We start from the raw sequence: 25976 nt of genomic DNA on the forward strand, positions 1-25976 counted from the left end.
AAGATCCAGCCATAGGAGACCCTGTGATCAAATAACAGAAATTATTTTTCCCGTGAATGATGTGCACTGCTATTTACTGACCAAATTGTCTGCTAGCCACCAACTATGGGGCTAGATTATGATTCATTGTGAAGATCATGTAGTTACACACTGTTAGATTCACAACATCACTATGTACGAGAAATAAGCGCTATGCAATGATAGTAAAGCTACAATGAATTAATCAGATACGGAGATAAAGTACATTTGAATTAAAGGCACTGTATTTAATAGAGCAAACAGGAATAATTTTCTCTCTGGATTGTCGAAGACAAGCCTACTTCAGGGGTCAGAATTATGTTGACTTACTGAGTATCAATGACTAGCATAATTTTACAAAAATCGTGAAATACAGCGTTAAAGACGTGGAACCATTTCATTTTAATAGGAAGAAATCGGCGAGTAATTAAAACGAACCTGGGTAAAACTATTTTCTGGTGGAAATAGGGAGAATAAAGGAGACAAATTTCAATTGCAAGTGTAGTGATTGTATTATAGTACAAGAAACAGCTTCATCACGGCACACGTTTCATACAGCTGTTGTATTGTTGAACAAGCATATGATGCGCTACGTATACTACATACGTTATTTTCTATTTTTTTAAATGCTTGTCACTTTGATGTTTGTTCCAGATGTGGACAACACTATTTCGGGACATGACATCGCTGGCGTAACCTAAAAAACAACTTTCACGTTTCACAGGAATGTTTAATGTAGCAATTGATGTTTGACTAAGATAGGCACTTGATGAAGACTCCTGGCTGCCGAAGTGTGTTGTACCAATAAATATTCGACTGTAAAAGTAACGGAAGTTTAAATGTGTCATTCTGTAAGTAATGCAATTCATGGTTTACTAGAACATCCTTTTCTTGATTTAAATAAAAGTTGCTCTTAGAAGTAGATTGTTGCTGCCTCTAGGAAATAGCGTCTTGTTGCTTCACCTTAAAGCGTGTCCTCAGTATTATTTAGAAACTGTGATGGTAGTGTACACTGTTGGTGACTGCATTCGTTCGTATTTCTATACATTATCGTGATTATCAATACATTATCGTGATTGTCGTCCCCAAATAACAAACATCAATTACAAGTTATGAGTGTGCATATTTTAAACTACTTTCTAGTGGAATGTGTTCTTAATGGACATGATATTACAATATGCGGTGCTATTCCATAGTTTTTACGGAGCCACAGCAGTCCCCCGTAGGCTAACACAATGATACTCAGTTATCACAGTCTGCTGTCCCTTCCTTCAACAAGGAAAAAGTGACATCTATTTTTAAGAGAAGAAGAAAGGTCCGGAAAAGCAAGGGTTTCCTCGGTACGTCCACATTTTCTACCTGGTCGACGTACTGGCCGTGTGTACGTTCATTTCCTGCAACATGAGCCAAAAGACAATTGGGATGGTATTTTTTATGATTAAAGGACGGGTTCGAAAATGGTTCAAATGGCTCTGAGCACTATGGGACTTTACAGCTATGGTCGTCAGTCCGCTAGAACCTAGAACTACTTAAACCTAACTAACCTAACGACATCACACAACACCCAGTCATCACGAGGCAGAGAAAATCCCTGACCCCGCCAGGAATCGAACCCGGGAACCCGGGCTAAAGGATGGGTATGTGGTACATATACGATGTTGAGCCGACTCATTTCCGTGTGGCTGCTCGTAAAAATGTAGCACGAATCTTTGACGAATCGTGCCATGCCAATACTATGGTTTTCCAGGTCCCCCGACTTCAGCCAATTGGCTTTTTGTGTGTGAGGATATTTAAAGGTTTTGGTGCATTACAACCCTATTGGTAGTATCGATGGGCCGAGCAAACGCATTACGTATAGTTGTCAATTCATTCAAAACGTGTCTGGTATATTTGAAAGTGTACAGGCATCGACGAAGAGATTTGTTGATGACAGCCTTCATGTAACGATGGCTGTGTGGAACCCTTATTGTAATGAGTTTGTCCTCAAGTGCATACCTGCAGTAGGGATGGTCGAGGACTCTGTTATAAGGTTTCATATACCTAGTGGTAACTCATCACATCGGAGAGACCATTGGTCTTAGGACCTGTGTTCATTAGGATTATTTGCTTCTTACATTGTTGTGTAGTCGCCCCTTTCATTTGTCCCTGTAAGAGTCAAACATCCTGCATAAGATTTGGATAACTGTATAACAAAAGAAGATATAGCAGGGGATGAAACAAGGTTTTGTGTATTCAACAATAATTAATTCATTCTGCTGGTTGTTGAGCTCCTAGGCTGTGGATTATACCACTTCTGTGGATTATATTATTTTAAGAAACACAGCAACCAGCCCTATTTATGCATTTTTTTATACCAATATGCGTTCTGGTCTTTCACCCTTCTTCAACTGGCGTAATGCATATTTGAATTGTCAGTTAGTACATTGTTAAAACATCGATAGCAGTTTAGTTGCTACAGCTGGCTTTCTCTGCTTCTTGTTAATCCGATTTTCGTGTTTACAGATGTACCACAAACACTTTCTCACTTGTATCGTGTAGCAGAACAGCGCAGTATCCGCCATGTTGCAGTCGGCATAATTAAACACTAAAGAATTGGCTGGTTGTTGTACTTCTTAAAACAATAGATTTTATGTATTCTGTATATTTTTAATGTTTGCATGGACTAAATCTTGAGAAAGTGTAAGAGGATAATATTATTTTAATTATAGCGCTAACGTAAAAACTATTTGATATGCTGATGTTGAACTTATTATACAAAGAACCGAAAGTATTTTCCTATAGCAATATTGAGGTGTCACTGAATTTACAAACTATATAGACCATAGCAAAAAAGGAGGAGTCTTTGAGAGTGCAGATCAAGGACGTTCCATCTACAAGTATAATGACTAGTTGTAACAATAAAACAAAAGGAATGGTTCTCCTGCATATAGATCCAGTTGGAACCTCACCTTAAAAACATTATTAATTATTGTGCTGGTAAACCCCTTACCTTATTTGATTTTCAAACAGCTGAACAGAAATGAACGTACTCAGACATTTCTCTCTTTACTTATTCTGATCAACACTAAACTGACACACAATATTTTAGCGCAACGCAATCTGACTTTCAATAATCCCTACTAAAGAATGGCCCTGACTAACAATAACCTATATGTTTCACAAATCACTTACCTCACAAAAATCTTCGTTACTCGAACTACTGCAGTACAGCGAGCGCCACTACTGCCAGCTAAATAAAAGATTCAAACTACGGAAGTCACTAACTACTGATAGGCACAGTTAGCAAATGAAAGATTTTGATAGAGAACAAACATTATGTTTACCTTAATAATATTCAAAAGTCATTATATATATATATATATCAGTTTATGATATCCAGTACTAGAAATTTACTCTTTCTGATGGACACACGTCCAGATCGTCTGCTCTCAAAATTCTGCCATCTCTCTCCCCACATCTACCACTGCTGGCGGCTCACCTCCAACTGCGCAACTGTACGCGCTGTTCACATCCAACTGCCAAACACTACAATACGAAATATTCCAACAATGCAAATCAGCCGCAGACTACACACTGCACAGTCAGTGATTTTCATACAGAGCGCTATGTGACGTTACCAACATAAAACCTGAACAGCCTACTTACACAGTGTATTCCAAAAGCGTGTTCAATAGTTATACCGTCGAACAAATGTGCAGACAGACATGAAACATGTTGAAATGTTTCGTTATAGATGGTAACGATACTGATCGGTGGCAACGACTTCTGCATCGACATGTGCTACGAAGGGAAGGCGGCCGGCGCGGTCGAGAACCACCGCCGTGAGTTGATGGAGACGCTGGACTACCTGCGAGCCAACCTGCCACGTACCATCGTCAACCTGGTGGTCGCTCCTCGCAAGTATCCGACTTTGTTTCTGTTTAAAATGTCACCTAACACACGCCTTCGTCCTCTTGTGCTGTTAATTGATGAATACCTACCTCTCACATGGCAACATAAAGACATACGACGATGACATATGAGGGCATGCTGAAATGCAAGTATCAGAATTTTTATGTGAAAAATCTTAAAGCTTTTTAAATAAAACGAACATTATTAAAATTCTACATCTTTTTATGCATGTCTACATATTTATTTCTCTTTACATAGTCACTCCTGCGATGAACACATTTCCCCAAACGAGAGACCAGTTTGTTGATGTAGTTACTATAGAATGTTTGACTATGTTGACGGAACCACAACTTCACCTCTGCTTCCACCGCTTCATCACTATCAAAGAGAAGTCGTCAAAGGTGTTCTTTAAGTTTTAGAAACAGATAAAAATCGTTCTTCGGATTCTTGCGGAAGTCTCAGACTTTGCATGTGGCCTGGCATTTTCATGCAGAAGGAGTGGGTGCGCCGTGTGTGGACGAACTCTTCGAATTCGAAAGTCAGTTACAGCACGCTGTTTCACACGCGGCGACATAGTTATGTGATACACCGCCATGTTATACGTTCTAGTGGAAGAGGGCTGCAAAAAATTAGACATGATGTGCAAAGATTTAGAAAGTTAATAACGTCTGTTTTATTTAAAAATTCTTGAGAATTATCACATAAAGAATTCGGAGGCTTTACTTTTCAGCACGCCCTCGTACACTACTGGCCATTAAAACTGCTACACCACGAAGGTGACGTGCTACAGACTCGAAATTTAACCGACAGGAAGAAGATGCTGTGATATGCAAATGATAAGCTTTTCAGAGCATTCAAACAAGGTTGGCGCCGATGGTGACACCTACAACTTGCTGACATGAGGAAAGTTTCCAACCGATTTCTCATACACAAACAGCAGTTGACCAGCGTTGCCTAGTGAAACGTTGTTGTGATGCCTCGTGTAAGGAGGAGACATGCGTACCATCACGTTTCCGACTTTGATAAAGGTCGGATTGTAGCCTATCGCGATTGCGGTTTATCGTATCGCGGCATTGCTGCTCGCATTGGTCGAGATCCAATGGCTGGTAGCAGAATATGGAATCGGTGGGTTCAGGAGGGTAATACGGAACGCCGTGCTGGATCCCAAGGCCTCGTATCACTAGCAGTCGAGATGACAGGCATCTTATCCGTATGGCTGTAACGGATCGTGCAGGCACATCTCGATCCCAGAGTCAACAGATGGGGGCGTTTGCAAGACAACAACCACCTGCGCGAACAGTTCGACGACGTTTGCAGCAGCATGGACTATCAGCTCAGAGACCATGGCTGCGGTTACCCTAGACGCTGCATCACAGTCAGGAGCGCCTGTGATGGTGTACTCAACGACGAACCTGGCTGCACGAATGGCAAAACGTCATTTTTTCGGATGAATCCAGGTTCTGTTTACACCATCATGATGGTCGCATCCGTGTTTGGCGACATCCCGGTGAACGCACATTGGAAGAGTGTATTCGTCATCGCCATACTGGCGTATCACCCGGCGTGATGGTATGGGGTGCCATTGGTTACACGTCTCGGTCACTTCTTGTTCGCATTGAAGGCACTTTCAACAGTGGACGTTACATTTCAGATGTGTTATGACCCGTGGCTCTACCCCTCGTTCGATCCCTTTGAAACCCTACATTTCAGCAGGATAATGCACGGCCACATGTTGCAGATCCTGTACGGACCTTCCTGGATACAAAAAATATTCGACTGCTGCCCTGGCGAGCACATTCTCCAGATCTCTCACCAACTGAAAACGTCTGGTCAATGGTGGCCGAGCAAGAGTCACTACTCTTGATGAACTGTCGTATCGTGTTGAAGCTGCATGGGCAGCTGTACCTGTACTCGCCATCCAAGCTCTCTTTGAATCAATTCCCAGGAGTATGAAGGCTTTTATCACGACCAGGGGTGGTTGTTCTGGGTACTGATTTCTCTGGGTCTATGTACCCAAATTGCGTGAAAATGTAATCACATGTCAGTTCTAGTATAATATATTTGTCCAATGAATACCCGTTTATCATCTGCATTTCTTCTTGGTGTAGCGATTTTAATGGCCAGTAGTGTATCTCCCACCGAAGTGGCGAAACATCTAAACGCTGGCACCAAGGCAAGATGAACGTCTTTTCTAGTATTTTACAACACAGACAAAAATTAAGCTGAGCCCGTTGTTGCGTTACACATTAAGGGGAGCCACCCGCAGTCAGGAGACGGTGCTGAATATCCTGAATAAGCGGCACTGGTTGAGGGGTCGGGGTAATTCGACCAGAGCCATCGTCTGTGGGTTGATGCGCAACTCGCTAATGTTGCGTCAAATAAAGAGCCTTGCACTAGGCGACCGAACAACCCAAGACGGAGTCTCTTGGCCAAAAATGCAATACTATTCTTTCATTTCATCGTCTCAAGAGTGGATTTATTTTCGGGATTTATTAGTGACCTGCCACCAATTGCATATGAGCAGCGGTTACGATATAACCCCTGCGAACTGCACGAAGATTACCCACGAAGCTGTCACATACCATTTCTTCTCTAGTTTTTCGGAGACTCCCTAGGATACCAGGCGTCTATGGCAGCATGATTTGTGCTATAGAGGGTTGCATGAGCGTGCTCGATGCGTAGTCATCACACGATGCGAGAGTAGTCTTGCAAACACAAACATTACAACTATAGACAACATTTTTGTTGATTTCTGTGAATTCGATTAATAAAAGAATGCTGATTACTGATACAGTTGTTTGAGGACTTGGGCTATGTGATGGCGTGCGATTCACGAGCAATAGAGTTTTTTTTGTGACGGCTCAGTCCCTTGGCAGATATCACTATGTTTCTCCCACAAAACATCGGGAACCACTCAGTCCCAAGAAGGCAACGGGCGTTCTTCGGTAGGAAGAAGGTGTCAAATGTCGACAGAGGAATTCTGCGTACAGAAGTATCTTCCTACTGCGACGGGAAACAAGCAGTATTTGAAGAGGAGGTCCTGTGAGATGTTAGACCATGCATGGGAATCTACTTCAGGACGCGATTCAACTCTTTTTCATACTGCGGGGCTATTACCCATAAAACGTTCTGTAACTACACTATCCCTGGGGTAACATTTATTTTCAGACGGTATGATGCGTGTGGTGGGGCTAACTACAAGCGCCCCCGACAGTTATTAGTCTTGTGTTGCGGTAAAATACTTCGACACGATAGTAATATTTCATCTTTAAGTCCCGCCAACCGGGGAGTTGCCATGTGTCTAATACCTTGGTGGAATTTGGGTGTAACTGGGCAAAATCCGGTGAGCCGGAGGACACCGGGCCTCTTCAGTGGGTAAGTCTGGCCAACTGCTTTCTGCAGCCTCCTACGGACTACAGTTGGACACGGTGCTTAGTGTACAGACACCGTCGGTGAACGATACAACCCAACTGCACCGCCGCTACGATAGTCTTTCGCGGACACTGGCTGAAAACATTGCTTTTGTGCAATGGCAATCAGTGCTCCTCTTCGGAGGGTTGGTTCAAATGGCTCTGAGCACTATGCGACTTAACTTCTGAGGTCATCAGTCGCCTATAACTTCGAACTAATTAAACCTAACTAACTTAAGGACATCACACACATCCATGCCCGAGGCAGGATTCGAACCTGCGACCGTAGCGGTCGCTCGGCTCCAGACTGTAGCGCGTAGAACCGCGCGGCCACTCCGGTCGGCTCTTCGGAGGGTTCTTTCCCTATTAGGAGGTCGTTTTCCCTGACCATGACCGTAGGTGGTGTGTGGAACTATGCAGTGAAGTTTGTGTCCTAACACCTCCCCCCCCCCCCCCCCCCCCCCCCAACACCCGCCCGTCACAGAGGCATATGATTATCAGAAAATCTATAACAGCCTGGTTGCTAAAAATTTCTATACACTCAGTAGTGTAGGGAGGCATTTTGCCTGAGATTACTTCTCATAAGGGAATTCTACTGCAAGGTGACATTTCGAAAAATCGGTACAGATAAACGGTTCTGAACAGCGTAACAAATGATACACTATGTGAAAGGTGATCTCCCAACGTTTTTTTTAAATGCCCTCGCAACTTCTTTTAAGGACGTTTGTAATGTTCCATGCATCCTTCCTTTGTCACATAGCATGAATATAATGAGTAGTCCGATTATGCCCATACTCGACGCAGCACGCCAGGAGAGGTGGTAAGAGCAGATGTTTTGATGTGGTGTCGCATTATCTTCGAGATTCTGTGGTAGACGTGGAACGTAAACGCTGTCCTTAATGTAACCCCTGCAATAAAAAGTCGCAAGTTACCAAATATGGCGACCGCGATGGGCCTCGAATAGTGCTAGTTCTGGGGTCGCACTACACTCTATCCAGCGACGTCTGATTCAGGTAATCTCGTCCACAGTTGTGGAATGTGAAGAGGACGCCATTTTGTTAATGGATGAAATCCCGGTTATCAGTTTCAAGTTGTGGCATGAGCCACAGTTGCAGCACGTTGAGGTAAATGCTACCATTTTCAGTAACTGAGGCCGGCGGCGCAACTGTCCGCGGTTTTCTGAAAATGCCAGCACCACGTTGAAAATAACTCTGAGAGTTTGTCTTTCACCTACTGTATCATATGTTACTCTACATTTAACCTTTTACTTAAAACGATTTTTAAAATGTTCTATGGACTTTGTAATTACCCAGTACAATGGCCTGAGTAATAAAGGTTGCCATTTACGGAACTGACAGGTAACTGAGCAACTTCACTGTCTGAATGACTGTGCCTATGTTGCACTGCATCACTATCCGATTTGTACTAAACCTGGACATCATTCTGAGATAGAAGAGTGTAATTTTTCTTCCATGGGCATGTCAGCGAGCCAGCTACAGATACATAAGACGTTTTCAGAGCCATAACGTAGGTAATTCGTATGCTCTACAAGTGTGTTGTATGCCTGTCACATAATGGTGACTGTAATCTGAAAAGTGGAAGTTGCCTCGAAGGCACGTTGTTTCACTAACGCTGTAAAGTGATAACGGATGACATTTTGTCATGAAAGAAACCGTAGACGTATAATTTTCAAATATATTTCTGGTAATGGTCTGTTTCAGATTGGCATAAATGATAACTCAAAGATCATCTTCATATATAAAATAAATATAAAATATTAGTTAGCATCTATTTCAGGAGGAAATATAGATAGAAAATGTTATACGCGATTAATCTTGAGCTGCGAAAAGTCGAAAATTTTGAATAAGGACACTGATAAACTGTAAAGTAAGAGGAACTGCATTACAGCAGATTTGCAAAAACATTCGGTGGTATCAAGCATTTTACTAAGCCGACACTGTGTCATACTGACTATGAGGGAGGGGGGTAGGTGGAGATACTACCTAAAAGTTTTTATAAGACATGCAGTAAACTTAATTTAAAATTCTGCATCACGTCAATGAATTTATTTGTCCTATAAATTTATCCTAAATGTACTGAATTTCTTTGTTTGAACGAGTGACTGTTACCAGATATTGCGTTGTTGCCAACAATATGGACATCACATCCCACGTGTTTGGATGATGTTCCAGGTACATCATCACTGTGTTTGAGCTCAGAAAACTTTTTTGCTCACAAGCGCGCAAACGCGGTTATAAAAACAAGAAATTCAGTGATTCACTACTATCAAATATTTACTATTAGTTTCATGCAAATAATTAACATCTAGTTTTGCTCCCCGACAGTTTCACAGAACGTGTTCACTGCTGTTTGGAAACCCATCACGTTTCGTACATACACATTAGGGCCACAATTACTGACACCCAAACCATCATAATTTGGTCGGCATATCGACTGATGTATACCGACCCATTTTTAGGAAAACCTCTCTATGTACGTTGTGGAATGTTAAGAAAATTCATGAAATGCGAATTAATATTTTTGAAAGACTTAATCGATCCCTTTTGATTTGTGGTTCTGGTGAAAAAAAATAACCAAAATTTTCATCTTTCATCTCTTCTTTCATCATATTAACAGCGTCGAATAGCGAAAATATTGTTACAGTGCAACTGATTTTGTTCATCTACATCTATGTCTACATCATCCTGTAAACCACTACGAAGCATTTGGCAGAGGGTTCGTCCCATTGTATCAGTTATTAGGATTTCTTCCCTTTCCATTCACTTTTGGAGCGCAGGAAGGATGATTGTTTCTACATTTACATGGATACTCTGCAAATCACATTTAAGTGACTGGTAGAGGGTTCATCGAACAACTTTCACAATTCTCTACTATTCCAATCCTGTATAGGGCGCGGGAAGAACGAACACCTATATCTTTCCGTACGAGCTCTTAATTCCCTTATTTTATCATGGTGATCGTTCCTTCCTATGTAGATCTGTGCCAACAAGATATTTTCGCATTCGGAGAAGAAAGTTGGTGATTGTAATTTCGTGATAATATTCCGCCTCCCATTTCGCGATAATACAAAAGGTGCTGCCCTTCCTTGAATCTTTCCATGTACTCCATAAATCCTATCTGGTAAGGAACCCACATCGCGCAGCAGTATTTTAAAAGAGGACGGAGAAGCGTAGTGTAGGCAGTCTCCTTAGTAGATCTGTTACATTTTCTAAGTGTCCTAAAGTAAAACGCAGTCTTTGGTTTGCCTTCCCCACAACATTTTATATGTGTTCATTCCAATTTAAGTTGTTCGTAATTGTAATTCCTAGGTATTTAGTTGAATTTACGGTGTTAGATATGACTAATTTATCCTGTAACGGAAGTTTAACGGATTCCTTTTAGCACTAATGTGGATTACTTCACACTTTTCGTTATTTAGAGTCAACTGCCAATTTTCGCACCACACAGTTACCTTTTCTAAATTGTTTTGCAATTTGTTTTGACATTCTGATGCCTTTATTAGTCGATAAACGACAGTGTCATCTACTAACAAGCTAAGAGGACTGCTAATATAGTCTCCCAAACCGTTTATATAGCTAAGGAACAGCAAAGGGCCTATAACACTACCTTGGGCAATTCCAGAAATCACTTCTATTTTATTCGATGACTTGCCGTCAATTACTACAAACTGTGACCTCGCTGACATGCAATAACGAATCCCGTTACATAACTGAGGCGATATCCCATAAGCACGCAATTTTACTACAAGCCACTTGTGTGGTAGAAATCCATAAATATGGAATAAATCTGAAATCCATTGTCAGTAGCACTCAACACTTCATACGAGTAAAGAGCTAGTAGAGTTTCACAAAAACGATGTCTTTTAAATCTATGTTGACTGTGTGTCAATAGAACGTTTTCTTAGAGGTAATTCATAATGTTCGAACACAATACAAGTTCCAAAATCCTGCTGCATATCGACGTTAATAATATGTGCCTGTAATTTAATGGGTTACTCCTACCACCTTTCTTCAATATTGGTGTGACCTGTGCAACTTTCCAGTCTTTGGGTACGGATCTGTGCATAGTGTAATTATTCTAATCTTATTCTCACGATCCCTATGTGAGCTATACGTAAGGGGTTGTAGTACATTCCGATAGTCATCATTTAAAGCAAGTTCTTGAAACATTGTTAGTCTGTAGTTCAGTTTCTTCAGCGTCTCTGTGACACTCGGCCACATGCCAAACAAACCTGTGACCATTCGTGATTCTCTTCACTGCATATGTTCAGTATCCCCTGTTAGTCCTATTTGGTACCGTTCCCACGCACTGGAGCAATTTTCTTGAATGGGTCACAAAATTAATTTGTAAGCAGTCTCCTTTGTAGACTGATTGCACTTATCTAATTTTCTACCAATAAATCGATGTCTAACACTCGCTTTGCCCACGACTTAGACTGTGATATCATTGCACTTCATATCCCTACAAAGTGTTACACGCATTTATTTGTCCAACTGTGACTCGCAGATATTATACTCAGAGAATACTACGTTTTTTCGTTTTGTTGTGAGCACAGTTTTACATTTCTTAACATTTCAATCAAGTTGCTAGTCGTTACACCACTTTGAAATCTTATCAGATATCACTATTTATGCAGCTTCTTTCAGACAGTATTTCATTATAGATAACGTCATCTGTAGAAAGTCTATGTGTACTATTGATATTGTCCGCTAGGTCATTAACATATAACATGTGCAGCAAGGGTCCCAACACACTTCCCTCGGGCAGAACCGAAATTAATTCTTTATTGACGATGACTGTCTATTCAAGATAGCATGCTGCGTCCTCCCTACCCAAAAGTTCTTAATCCAGTCACTTGATACACCATATAAGGATAAGGGTGGTTCTGAGTCCAGAAATAAAGAAATACTGCATCTATCTGACCTCCTTTCTCCGACGTTTTCAGTATGTCATGTGACAAAAATGTGATTTGGGTTTCACATGATCAATGCTTTCGGAATCCGTGTTGGTTGGCAAGGCAGAGATCTTTCTGTTTCAGGTACATCACTGTGTTTGAGCTCAGAATATGTTATAAGATTCTACAAAAAAACGATGTGAATGATATTGGGTGGTAGTTTTGTGGATCAAGCTACTACTCATCTTGTATACTGGTGTGACCAGTGCTTTCTTCCAACAACTAGATACGGTTTTCTGTTCGAGGGATATACAATAGATTATAGTTAGAAGAGGGGCTAAGTCAGCGGCAAATTTGGTATAGAATATGATAGTGATTCCACCAGGCCCTGGAGCTTCGTTTAATTTTAACAGTTTACTTGTTTCTCAACACCACTGACACTAGCACTTGTTTCACTCATCTTTTCAGTAGTACGAGGATTAAATTTGGGGAAATTTTCTTGGGTTTTCCTTTGCAACGGAACATTTGAAAACGGATTTGAGCATTTCAGCTTTTTCTTTGCTAACTGCAGTTTCAGTTTCTGTCTCATTCGTTAGGAACTGACATTACATTTGGTGCCCCTAATAGTCTTTACATACTACCAGATTTTCTTTGGATTTTGTGAAAAATCATTTGACAGTATTCTGCTACGGCATTCACTGAAGGCTTCAAGCATTGCTTTCTTAACAGCCAAATGCAAATTATTCAGCGTCTCTCCATGTATATTCCTGTGCTTTGTTTTACATCTATTATGCAGTAGTATTTGTTTGTTTAGAAGTTTCTTTACAGTGACTTTACACCGTCTAAGGTCCCTTCTATAACCAACTGTCCTTATAGGTACATATCTATCCAGTGCATAGTCAACTATCCTTTTATTCTTGGCCATAGTTCCTAAACATCCTCCTAACCTGTACTGAAAGTATCAAGTTCCTCATTGAGATAACACAATGCTGATTCTTTTTATCCACTGTACTGAACATATACACTCCTGGAAATTGAAATAAGAACACCGTGAATTCATTGTCCCAGGAAGGGGAAACTTTATTGACACATTCCTGGGGTCTGATACATCACATGATCACACCGACAGAACCACAGGCACGTAGACACAGGCAATAGAGCATGCACAATGTCGGCACTAGTACAGTATATATCCACCTTTCGCAGCAATGCAGGCTGCTATTCTCCCATGGAGACGATCGTAGAGATGCTGGATGTAGTCCTGTGGAACGGCTTGCCATGCCATTTCCACCTGGCGCCTCAGTTGGACCAGCGTTCGTGCTGGACGTGCAGACCGCGTGAGACGACGCTTCATCCATCCCAAACATGCTCAATGGGGGACAGATCCGGAGATCTTGCTGGACAGGGTAGTTGACTTACACCTTCTAGAGGACGTTGGGTGGCACGGGATACATGCGGACGTGCATTGTCCTGTTGGAACAGCAAGTTCCCTTGCCGGTCTAGGAATGGTAGAACGATGGTTCGATGACGGTTTGGTTGTACCGTGCACTATTCAGTGTCCCCTCGACGATCACCAGAGGTGTACGGCCAGTGTAGGAGATCGCTCCCCACAAGATGATGCCGGGTGTTGGCCCTGTGTGCCTCGGTCGTATGCAGTCCTGATTGTGGCGCTCACCTGCACGGTGCCAAACACGCATACGACCATCATTGGCACCAAGGCAGAAGCGACTCTCATCGCTGAAGACGACACGTCTCCATTCGTCCCTCCATTCACGCCTGTCGCGATACCACTGGAGGCGGGCTGCACGATGTTGGGGCGTGAGCGGAAGACGGCCTAACGGTGCGCGGGACCGTAGCCCAGCTTCATGGAGACGGTTGCGATTGGTCCTCGCCGATACCCCAGGAGCAACAGTGTCCCTAATTTGCTGGGAAGTGGCGGTGCGGTCCCCTACGGCACTGCGTAGGATCCTACGGTCTTGGCGTGCATCCGTGCGTCGCTGCGGTCCGGTCCCAGGTCGACGGGCACGTGCACCTTCCGCCGACCACTGGCGACAACATCGATGTACTGTGGAGACCTCACGCCCCACGTGTTGAGCAATTCGGCGGTACGTCCACCCGGCCTCCCGCATGCCCACTATACGCCCTCGCTCAAAGTCCGTCAACTGCACATACGGTTCACGTCCACGCTGTCGCGGCATGCTACCAGTGTTAAGGACTGCGATGGAGCTCCGTATGCCACAGCAAACTGGCTGACACTGACGGCGGCGGTGCACAAATGCTGCGCAGCTAGCGCCATTCGACGGCCAACACCGCGGTTCCTGGTGTGTCCGCTGTGCCGTGGGTGTGATCATTGCTTGTACAGCCCTCTCGCAGTGTCCGGAGCAAGTATGGTGGGTCTGACACACCGGTGTCAATGTGTTCTTTTTTCCATTTCCAGGAGTGTATATCTTTCTGTTTGTTTTAGTTACCTTTTGTAATTCTGCTATTATTGTTGCCACAAGCAAAGTGGTTCAAATGGCTCTAAGCTCTATTAGACTTGACACCTGAGGTCATCAGTCCCCTAGACTTAGATCTACTTAAACCTAACTAACCTAGTGGCATCACACACATCCACGTCCGAGGCAGGATTCGAACCTGCGACCGTAGCAGCCACGTGGTTCCGTACTGGAGCGCCTAGAATCGCTCGGTCACAATTGCCGGCTTGCTCGAACATGTCACTGCCACTGATACTATTTTCAGCTGGACATTGTTGAGGAGGTAGACGTCAGATCTATTTGTTGCTATTAGATCGAATATATTTCCATCTTGGGTAGGGTTCCGAACTATCTGCTTTAGGTACCGTAGTTTTCAGAGACGGCATTTAGTAGAGTTCCATAGGATATCTTAACACGCGCACTAGTAACAAAACTGTAATTTTCCCATTTGATTGTTGGACGATTAAAGTCTCCACAGATGATTACAGTATGATTGTGTAACTTATGTACAAGCGAACTGAGGTTTTCTATAAAGTTTTCGGTTACATCATGAGATGAATGTGGTGGGCAATAGAAGGATCCAGCTTTAATTTTGTGCCCATCTCTGATACTGAGTCTTGCCCAAACAATCTCACACAAACTTTCAGTTTCTATCTCGATGGATTTAAGTTTCTTGTCTACAGAGACAAATACACCACCTCCTTTCCCCATTATGTTCTCCTTTCGATATACAGTTAAATTTTCCCCAGAAATCTAATTGTTTCATTTTAGGTTTAAATGAGCTTTCTATACTTAGTATTACGTGATCTTTACTGCTTTTCAGGAATACTTCGAACATTGGCATTTTGTTCCGAATGCTTCGGCAGTTAACCACAATGATTTTAATTCTGTTATTGTGAGAGGCATTTCTTTGATTTACTCTGATAGTTCTAGATTTCCAACAACTATCGTAATCTGGACTGGAAGTCCTTTAATCTAAAAAAAGGCACTGCCTGCACCCCACACATAGTCAGCTAGCTGGATAACAGCCTCTGACGTGTAGTGCACAGCTGACCCATTTAGGGTGGCCCAACAGTTCTCAACAATTTGCGCAAGTCCCGGAAGTCGCAGACAGGATTGTCACAGAACCATTTAAGTCCCTGATTTAGACCTTCCATACGACTCTGAACCAAGATGAAAATACCGTTTGTGGGGACTCCGTGTCCAACGCTGGTCGTCTCAACCTTTTCTGCCAATCTCTGGAATGATCCAAGTGTGACCTCGGAGCTCTGACGACAGGCATCATTTGTTCCTTTGTTAGCCACAATCTGCACTTGGTTGCACCCTGCTCCCTCAATGGCAGCCGGAATGGCCTCGCCAACATGTTCAATTAGGACCCCAGGCATACACACCGAGTGCACCTAGTGTCGTTTCCTGTTCCTGGTTGCCATTTCCCTAAAGGATACGATCACTCTCCGTACATTTGAAATGGCGACGGTTAACAGACCCCACCCTTTTGCCTCCTCTTTACAATGGACAAAATAGGTTTCCCCAAAACAGGAGTAGTGAGTCTCACTGGCTTCGTTTCTTGGTTTTAGTTTCAGTGAAGGACAGGACTTCGAATCCTTTCATTAGGGGAATTGGTACAACATCCCGAGAGCTCCTTGGTCCCCGTCCACTAAGTTCATACATATCTTAGGTAAATGTGAAGCTAATGCGATTTTAAGGAGTAGTATTACCACAGTAAAGGAGAAACTGTCGTGGGCTAGTGTGTCGGAGACTTTGAGTGAGCTCCCTCGTTGAGACTGTCACTGTCACACGGCTGCATCTATCACGGTCTTGACGAGTCAGGGAAGTCTGGAAGTTAGAAACTGAGAGTACTTGCATACCACAAGGAGATAAAGAATACTAGATCCATTTTTTTGAATTCTTCCAACAGTAAAATTTTTAAGCGTTAGAAAAACTATAAATGTTGATTGTGTGATAACAGCCGGCCGTTGTAGCCGAGCGGTTCTAGGCGCTTCAGTCAGCAACCGCGCTGCTGCTACGGTCGCAGTTTCGAATCCTGCCTTGGGCATGGGTGTGAGTGATGTCCTTAGGTTAATTAGTTTTAAGTAGTTCTAAGTCTAGGGGACTGATGACTTCAGGTGTCAAGTCCCATAGTGCTTAGAGCCATTTGAACCACTTTGATTGTGGTAAAAATAATAGCAGAATTACAAAAGTTAATTAAAACAAACAGAAAGATATATATCTTCAGTACAGTAGATAAAAAGAATCAGCATTGTGTTATCTCAATGAGGAACTTGATACTTTCAGTACAGGGTAGGAGGATGTTGAGGAACTATGGCTCAAGAATAAAAGGATAGTTGACTATGCATTGGACAGATATGTACCTATAAGGACAGTTAGTAATAGTAGGGACCCTCCACGGTGTACAGTCACTGTAAAGAAACATCTAAACAAACAAATACTACTGCATAATAGATGTAAAACAAAGCACAGGAATATACATGGAGAGGCGCTGAATAAATTGCATTTGGCTGTTAAGAAAGCAATGCCTGAAGCCTTCAGTGAATACAGTAGCAGAATACTGTCAAATGATTTTTCACACAATCCAAAGAAAATCTGGTCTTATGTAAAGACTATTAGGGGCACCCAAAGTTATGTCAGTCCCTAACGAATGAGACCGAAACTGAAACTGCAGTTAGCAAAGAAAAAGCTGAAATTCTCAACTCCGTTTTCAAATGTTCCGTTACAAAGGAAAACCCAAGAGAATTGCCCCAAATTTAATCCTCGTACTACTGAAAAGATGAGTGAAACAAGTACTAGTGTCAGTGGTGTTGAGAAGCAACTAAACTGTTAAAATTAAACGAAGCTCCAGGGCCTGGTGGAATCACTGTCATATGCTGTACCCAATTTGCCGCTGACTTAGCCCCCTTCTAACTATAATCTATTGTATATCCCTCGAACAAAAAACCGTATCTAGTTGTTGGAAGAAAGCACTGGTCACGCCCGTATACAAGATGACACTGTCGTTTATCGACTAATAAAGGCATCAGAATTTCAAAACAAATTGCAAAACGATTTAGAAAAGGTAACTGTGTGGCGCGAAAATTGGCAGTTGACTCTAAATAACGAAAAGTGTGAAGTAATCCACATTAGTCCCATAGTGCTCAGAGCCATTTGAACCATTTTTGTGATAACAGTCTCTATGTTAAGCTTCGAAACTGCACGATGATGGTACTGAAAACTATGGCACACAGTATTTTTATTCTCCATCACAGGAGTCATTTTTGTGCCGTCATAGTCTCACGAGCTACGTGAGCCGACGCGACTGTAAACCGTATGTAGTACCAAGGTCTTGATGCTGGTCATCAAGTGCCATCTTGGCACGACGTCCGCCGTTAGCCGCGTAACTGTACGGCCTCCAGAATACAGATCAGTAATCCCTCTATCCACCTGCTGCTATCCACAGTGCGAACTCCTGACTCAGCTCCTCCCTATTGTGCCGTCTTGTTGGTAACAGCACTTAACGGCGTACTAGGAAATATAAGTAGTATTCAATAACAAGTAAGGCATGGTTTCACATTTACATTAAAACTCAAGTTGTGTCTACATAATTACAGGGTGTTTCAAAAATGACCGGTATATTTGAAACGGCAATAAAAACTAAACGAGCAGCGATAGAAATACACCGTTTGTTGCAATATGCTTCGGACAACAGTACATTTTCAGGCGGACAAACTTTCGAAATTACAGTAGTTACAATTTTCAACAACAGATGGCGCTGCAAGTGATGTGAAAGATATAGCATTTGGTTTACTGAAGAAGCTTATTTCTACCTGGACGGCTTCGTCAATAAACAGAACTGGCGCATATGGGGAATCGAAAAGCCCCATGTTGCAGTTCCATCGTCCCTGCATCATCAAAAAGTACTGGTCTGGGCCGCCATTTCTTCCAAAGGAATCATTGGCCCAATTTTCAGATCCGAAACGATTACTGCATCACGCTACCTGGACATTCTTCGTGAATTTGTGGCGGTACAAACTGCCTTAGAAGACACTGCGAACACCTCGTGGTTTATGCAAGATGGTGCCCGGCCACATCGCACGGCCTACGTCTTTAATTTCCTGAACGAATATGTCGATGATCGTGTGGTTGCTTTGGGCTATCCGAAACATACAGGACGCGGCGTGGATTGGCCTCCCTATTCTCCAGACATGAACCCCTGTGACTTCTTTCTGTGGGGACACTTGAAAGACCAGGTGTTCCGCCAGAATCCAGAAACAATTGAACAGCTGAAGCAGTACATCTCATCTGCATGTGAAGCCATTCCGCCAGACACGTTGTCGAAGGTTTCGGGTAATTGAATGAGACTACGCCATATTATTGCTACGCATGGTGGATATGTGGAAAATATCGTACTATAGAGTTTCCCAGACCGCAGCGCCATCTGTTGTTGACAATTGTAACTACTGTAATTTCGAAAGTTTGTCTGCCTGAAAATGTACTGTTGTCCCAAGCATAATGCAACAAACGGTGTATTTCTATCGCTGCTCGTTTAGTTTGTATTGCCGTTTCAAATATACCGGTCATTTTTGAAACACCCAGTATATTTACCTCACAGCAACACTCGTATGATACTCTTTATGTTTGTCCCTTGATCTCAACATTGCAAGATTGTTATTCCACAGAATTTACCTAAGTAGGTATTTCAATGCTGGGAAAAGCGCTTTATTTGCATTCTAAGGTGCTTTCATAAGTGATGTAAAAACGTCATAAATTAGAAATATTGTTTATTCTATTATTTCTACTTTTAGTGTCTTTACAATAAAATACTGTATTTGTCATCATCCTCATCACTGTCTTCAACGATCAGTCTTTGTGGCCTGTTGCGCCTCAGAATTGTTCAAAGTGCCGTCAATGCGAACAAGAGGTGACTGAGACGTGTAACCAATGCCGCCCCATATCATCATGCCTGGCGATGATCAGTACACGCTTCCAATGTGCGTTCACCACGATGTCGCCACACAGGCATGCGACCATCATGATGCTGTATACAGAACCTGGATTCATCCAAAAAAAATGACGTTTTGCCATTTGTGCACCCAGATTTGTCACTGAGTACAACATCACAGGCGCTCCTGTCTGTGATGCAACGTCAAGCGTAACCGCAGCCATGGTCTCCGAGCTGATAGTCCATGCTGCTGCAAACGTCGTCGAACTGTTCGTGCAGATGGTTGTTGTCTTGCAAACGTCCCCACCTCATGACTCAGGGATCGAGACGTGTCTGCACGATCCGTAACAGTCCTGCGCATAAGATGCCTGTCATCTCGACTGCTAGTGATACGAGGCCGTTGGGATCCAGCACGGCATTCCGTATTAGCCTCCTGAGCCCACCGGTTCCATATTCTGCTAACAGTCATTGGATCTCGACCAAGGTGAGCAGCAATGTCGCGATAGGATAAACCGCAATTGTGATAGGCTACAATCCGACCTTTATCAAAGTCGGAAACGTGATGGTACGCATTTCTCCTCCTTACACGACGCTTCATAACAACGTTTCACCAGGTAACACCGGTCAATTGCTCCTTGTGTATGAGAAATCGGTGGGAAACTTTCCTCATGTCAACACGTTGTAGGTGTCACCACCGGCGCCAACCTTGTGTGAATGCTCTGAAAAGGTAATCATTTGCAAATCACAGCATCTTCTTCGTGGCGGTTAAATTTCGCGTCTGTAGCACGTCATCTTCGTGGTGTAGCAATTTTAATGGCAAGTAGTGTACATCCGACGCCAAATTGGACAACCTACGTGCCGGATGGGGATGAAATGATGATGAAGATAGCACAACACCCAGTCCCTGAGCGGAGAAAATTCCCGACCCAGCCGGAATCGAACCCGGGCCCGTAGGACGGCAAACCGTCACGCTGACCACTCAGTTATCGGGGCGGACATTATGACCAGATCATAAGCAACTAGCAGCATGATGAAATTAAAATTATCACTTGTTAAGTCCTCGATTTAGACAACTATTTACAAATTATATCGTTCTTATAAGCAACGAATAGGGAGGGGAGGCTGTGTAGCTGGGCTGTTACATTACGACGGTTTTTGCTTCACTTTTCTCCTTGAATTTAATAATCAACTTAATGCAAGTGCTGATCATTTAGGGAAGCGGGTGATGACACCGTTGACTGACAACAATGATTGTTAAGAGATCACAAACTGTAAGTTTTATTAAGGATACTCGAGAATTATGAGCACCTTTAACTAAACAAAGCTAAGCCACGTTACACATACACCATATGTTGCCGATTGCGTTCGCGCTAAAACTTGACCTGAACGGAGCGCGGCGCGCCTAACAGTGCCAGCTATTTGAACTCAGCTACCAGATTTGTTCGCTGCAACTACCACACTCGTGCTCGTGGCAAGCGGCAAGAATGAAAAGCATTGCCTGCGATCGCAGATTATTTCGTATCTATAACCTCAACTAAACTGGAGGTAGCTGTAATACACACCCTGTGGCCCGCCGGATCGCTAACTTTACCGTTTAAATTAACAACTGATTTCAAATATCTTGCCGTGTGATGATACGGTATCCTCACATGTTCTTGCTTTCATGTAATCAACCATTTACAAATGATATAGTCATTATAAAGAGTGAAAAGTGTGGGGACATTGGACAGTGGTGCCTACACGCTGGATAGATCACACTGTATTTGTAGAGTAACAAAATTCCTGTCGTTGTTTTTGGAACTTTTGCGCCATATTTGTATTTACAGATTACATCGAGGTTCACCTCTATTAACTACGTGACGCTCTGCAAGGTGCCAAATTAGGAGATGAACAATAGGCTGTTTCAGAAGTAAACATTGATTACAGAAGACATTATCTTCTACATCAGTGGTTTCCAACGTGGGGGTAACTGCCCCCTGAGTGGTAAAATGATATTTTCTGAAGGGTAAATAAACGATTCAGTAATGTTTTGGTCTCGAAACTTATTTTCAAAAGATCATTATTATTATCATCATCAGTGTTTCGTAAACCTGTAGTACTGATTAAATAAGTTACTAATAACTACATTTTTATTTCAGGTACGAGCATTAACGTGTGAGACAATGTGGTAGAGGTTAAATCCTGTGAAACGAATGTATGAACTTCATCTTCCTTGTTCCACACATAGTCCACCTACTGCACATATAATTTGTATCATCCACTGTGACAGTAAAATTGACACATATATGCTTAAATGTCTCATAAAAATGCCTTTTGGAGTAGTATGTAGTTCCCACAATGGACCATAAACTTCTTCATTATTTACTTCACTACAATAAACGATCTAATTGGGATCACAATACAGCAGTTATTACGTAACGGCTGCTACGCGAAGTATTGGCAGCCTAAAGCCTTCCAGTTTCTACTATTTCAGGAGAAAGGGTCCAAGAATCTAGTGGTACACAAGCTGTAGACATAGTGTACATTCATAAATGTGTTTGTTTTTAAAATGGGGTTACAGAGTGTGAGGAAAGCAATTGTGGATAGTTAGCTTTATTTTCTGCAGAGGAGTTGTAGGTAACAGTCGCGATGCCCTGAAAATTACTTAATCTTTCTATAAATGCAAATATAATGTTGTCAGAATAAAGCAGTACCAACTGTCTCGTCGACTCATTGTTTCGGGATTTAATATAAAACTAAATATTATTTATCTTCCATCATTTTACAATGTAAAAGCTTTCAAAGAAAATTCTTTTTCATTATGAAGTTCAGTTGGACGTCAATGTTGTTGATGATGTAGGGAGGGGATGAGTATTAGGCAATGTCTGGGTACACTCACAGGAAATAGTTTCAGAAAAGTTGGAAACCACTGTTCCGCATGAATGACGTTAGAAACTTGTGTGAGTTTTGGGTTACGGATCGTAGCTGGAAGTTCACCTTGGCGCCAATTGCGGGTAGCTGGTTCACTTGGCTGTCGGTAGATGGCTACCTGATGCAGCTGGAGCGCTTCGCTGCTCGCTAGCTAGCCGGCCACTGCGTCTGAGCGTTTCTAGGAGCGTCAGTCCGGAAACGCGCTGCTGCTACGCTCGCAGGTTCGAACCCTGCCTCGGGCATGGATGTGTGTGTTGTCCTTAGGTTAGTTAGGTTTAGGTAGTTCTAAGTCTAGGAGACTGACGACCTCAGATGTTAAGTCCTATAGTGCTCAAAGCCATTTGAACCATTTTTTTGCTCGCTTGCTCATCCGCTCGTTACCCGATGTGCGACGAGTCGAAATGGCAATAACCACAGCAAAAAAGAAAGAAAAACATTTAGCGTCCTCTTTTCAAATGTTACAATTTAGTTACAAGTGTGCAGCGTGATTTTGGCAGAGAGTACACTATCCCAACTCATATAGCTCGAATAATTCGACGATGATACGTACACATCTCGTAATGCCAAGTTGCATCCACAGCTGATTGATCTCATGGAATGTGATTTTTTATGGGAATCTATGAAAAATTCCAAGCATTTTGGCGAACTACGAAGTCGCAAAGTAACAGCACTTAATGCAGGAAAATGGCTCTGAGCACTATGGGACTCAACTGTTGAGGTCATAAGTCCCCTAGAACTTAGAACTACTTAAACCTAACTAACCTAAGGACATCACACACATCCATGCCCCAGGCAGGATTCGAACCTGCGACCGTAGCAGTCGCGCGGGTCCGGACTGTAGCGCCTAGAACCGCTCGGCCACTACGGCCGGCACTTAATGCAGGAACTCCCATTATTTTCGCATAAGTATGGAATGAGTTTAACTACCTCCTGGATGTTTGTCGAGCGCTCGGTTCAGGGCACGTTGATCATTCGTGAGAGATAAATGAAAACAATGACTCTACGCTTAAAATAAACCACATGACTGTATGTACATGTATGTAATACGTATATCCACTTAAAATTTGGTGTTTATTTTGCAAATAAAAATTTGTAGTTCTGTGAATAAGTTAAAGTTGATCTCCATTTATGTAAAATAGGAAGTCTGGCACAAGCGGATGATCTTGGTTATAAATGCTGTAAGTCTCAGCAGTTTTGATTGTCAGTATCAGTAACTTTCATAAACACGACTGGAATATGAAGTTGTTTTGCTGTACCTTTCTAAATTTTGGTTTCTGGTTCTTCGTTATGCTTAGTGCCAGGTAGTACTTTCTGCGAAAATTGTAACGTCAGGAATCAGCATGCACTATTTGATCCTATTAGAGGATTTTTGCATGGGATATGCCCACCTTACGCCTTTATGACGACTTTAGCTCTGCCGGGTACGCTACCAGTGAAATAAATGGAAGTCTTTGGAGGAAACGTAGCACATTCATCCTCAGGAGCTGAAACCAGCAGGGTAGAGGTGTAGATGGGAATAGAAGGTTGATGGGCGAGGCGTTCTCGCAACCCACAGCGGAGATTTTCAACTCCCGGGTAATGGATGTTTGTGTTGTCCTCTTCATTTCATCATCATTCGGGAAAAATGGCGAAACTGGAAAGTGAAAAAATTGCGAATTTGTACGGACGCTGATAATCAAGCTGTTGAGTGCCCACAAACCAAAATCGTCATCATCATCAACCTATAGGTATCATACTGAGGTGACAAAAGTCATCGGATATGGATACGCACAAGTACAAATAGCGGTGTGATCTCTTCACATAAAACTTCCGGGCTGATAGGCCGTGGTCGAAGTATAAAACTCTCTCCTGACGTTTCGTCACCGAATGCGGGAGAAATCCTCGGAGGTAAGGCGGCGAACTGCGGTGTGATCTGTTACCCAAAGTATAAAAGGACAGTGTATTTAAAGAACAGTTGTCTGTACTCAGATGTTTTAGGTGAAAAGGTTTCCGATCTGATTATGGCCGGATGACGGGAATTAACAGACTTTGGACGTGGAATTGTAGCTGGGGCTAGTCGCATGGGAAATTTCATTTCGAAAATTGTTTTTCTCTTCCTACTTTTTTTTGAGTCATCGGTCTTCTGACTGGGTCAATGCGGTCCGCTACGAACTCCTCTCCTGTACCAACATCTTCATCTCATAACAGCAACCTACGTCCTCAATTATTTGCTGGATGTATTCCAGTGCCCGTGTTCGTCTAAAGTTTTTACCCTCTACAGCTCACTCTAGTGCCATGGATGTTATTCCCTGATGTCTTAGCACATGTCCTGTCATCCTATACCTTCTCCTTGCCAGTGTTTTCCACATATTCCTTTCCTCTCCGATTCTCCGCAGAACCTCCTCATTCCTTACCTTATCAGTCCACCTAATGTTCAACAGTCGTCTGCAGTACCTCGTCTCAAACGCTTCGATTCTCCTCTGTTTCGGTTTTCCCACAGTCCATGTTTCACTACTATAAGCCTGTGATTGATACTAATAGACTTCTCTTGGCCAGGAATGCCCTTTTTGCCGGAGCTCGTCTGCTTATGATATCCTCGTTGCTCCATCAGTCATTGATTATTTTGCATCCTAGATAGCAGAATTCCTTATGTTCTTCTGCTTCGTGATCATAAATCCTGATGTTAAGTTGCTCGCTGTTCTCATTTTGCTACTCCTCATTACTTTCGTTTATCTTCGATTTACTTTCAGTCCATATTCTCTACTCGTTATACTGTTCATTCCTTTCAACAGGTCATGTAATTCTTCTCCACTTTCACTGAGGACAACAATGTCAACAGCGAATCGCCACATTGACATCCTTTCACCTTGAATATTAATTCCACTCCTGAACCGTTCTGTTATTTTCGTCATTGCTTCTTCGATGTATAGATTGAACAGTAGCAGCGAAAGATCAAATCCCTATCTTGCACCCTTTTTTAATACGAGCATTTCGTTCTAGGTCGGAAATCGTTAGGGAATTCAATGTTCCTAGATCCACTGTGACAAAGCTATGCCGGGAATAGCAAATTTTAGGCATTACCTCTCATCATGGATAACGCAGTGGCCGATGGCCTCCCCTTAACGACAGAGAGCAGCAGCCTTTGCGTAGAGTTGTCAGTGCTAACCGACAAGCAACACTGCGTGGAACATCCGCAGAAATCGATGTGAGATGTACGGCGTACGTATCTGTTAGGACAGTGTGGCGAAATGTGGAGTTAAAGGGCTATGGTTCCAGGGGTCCGCGACCGACGCGAGTGCCTTTGCTACCAAACCCTAGACGATTAAAAACACGTGGCCTAGTCAGATGAATCCGGACTACAGTAGGTAAGAGCTGATAGTAGGTCTGAGTGTGGCGCAGAGTACACCAAGCCGAGGACCCAAGTTGTCAACAAGGCACTATGC

The 25976-nt window shown here is 42.8% G+C and overlaps 1 protein-coding gene across 1 annotated transcript in view; it reads left to right on the top strand.

Annotated features, from left to right (window-relative positions):
- Window positions 1–25976, top strand: part of LOC126312183 (phospholipase B1, membrane-associated-like) — a 147996-nt gene that overhangs the window by 96307 nt on the left and 25713 nt on the right. Inside the window, exon 5 of the mRNA XM_049992239.1 lies at window positions 3752–3914. Coding sequence (XP_049848196.1) covers window positions 3752–3914 — 163 coding nt within the window. The remainder of the gene's footprint in view (window positions 1–3751; window positions 3915–25976) is intronic.

This window comes from Schistocerca gregaria, chromosome 1 (genome assembly GCF_023897955.1).
Source record: "Schistocerca gregaria isolate iqSchGreg1 chromosome 1, iqSchGreg1.2, whole genome shotgun sequence".
Taxonomy (NCBI): Eukaryota; Metazoa; Arthropoda; class Insecta; order Orthoptera; family Acrididae; genus Schistocerca; species Schistocerca gregaria.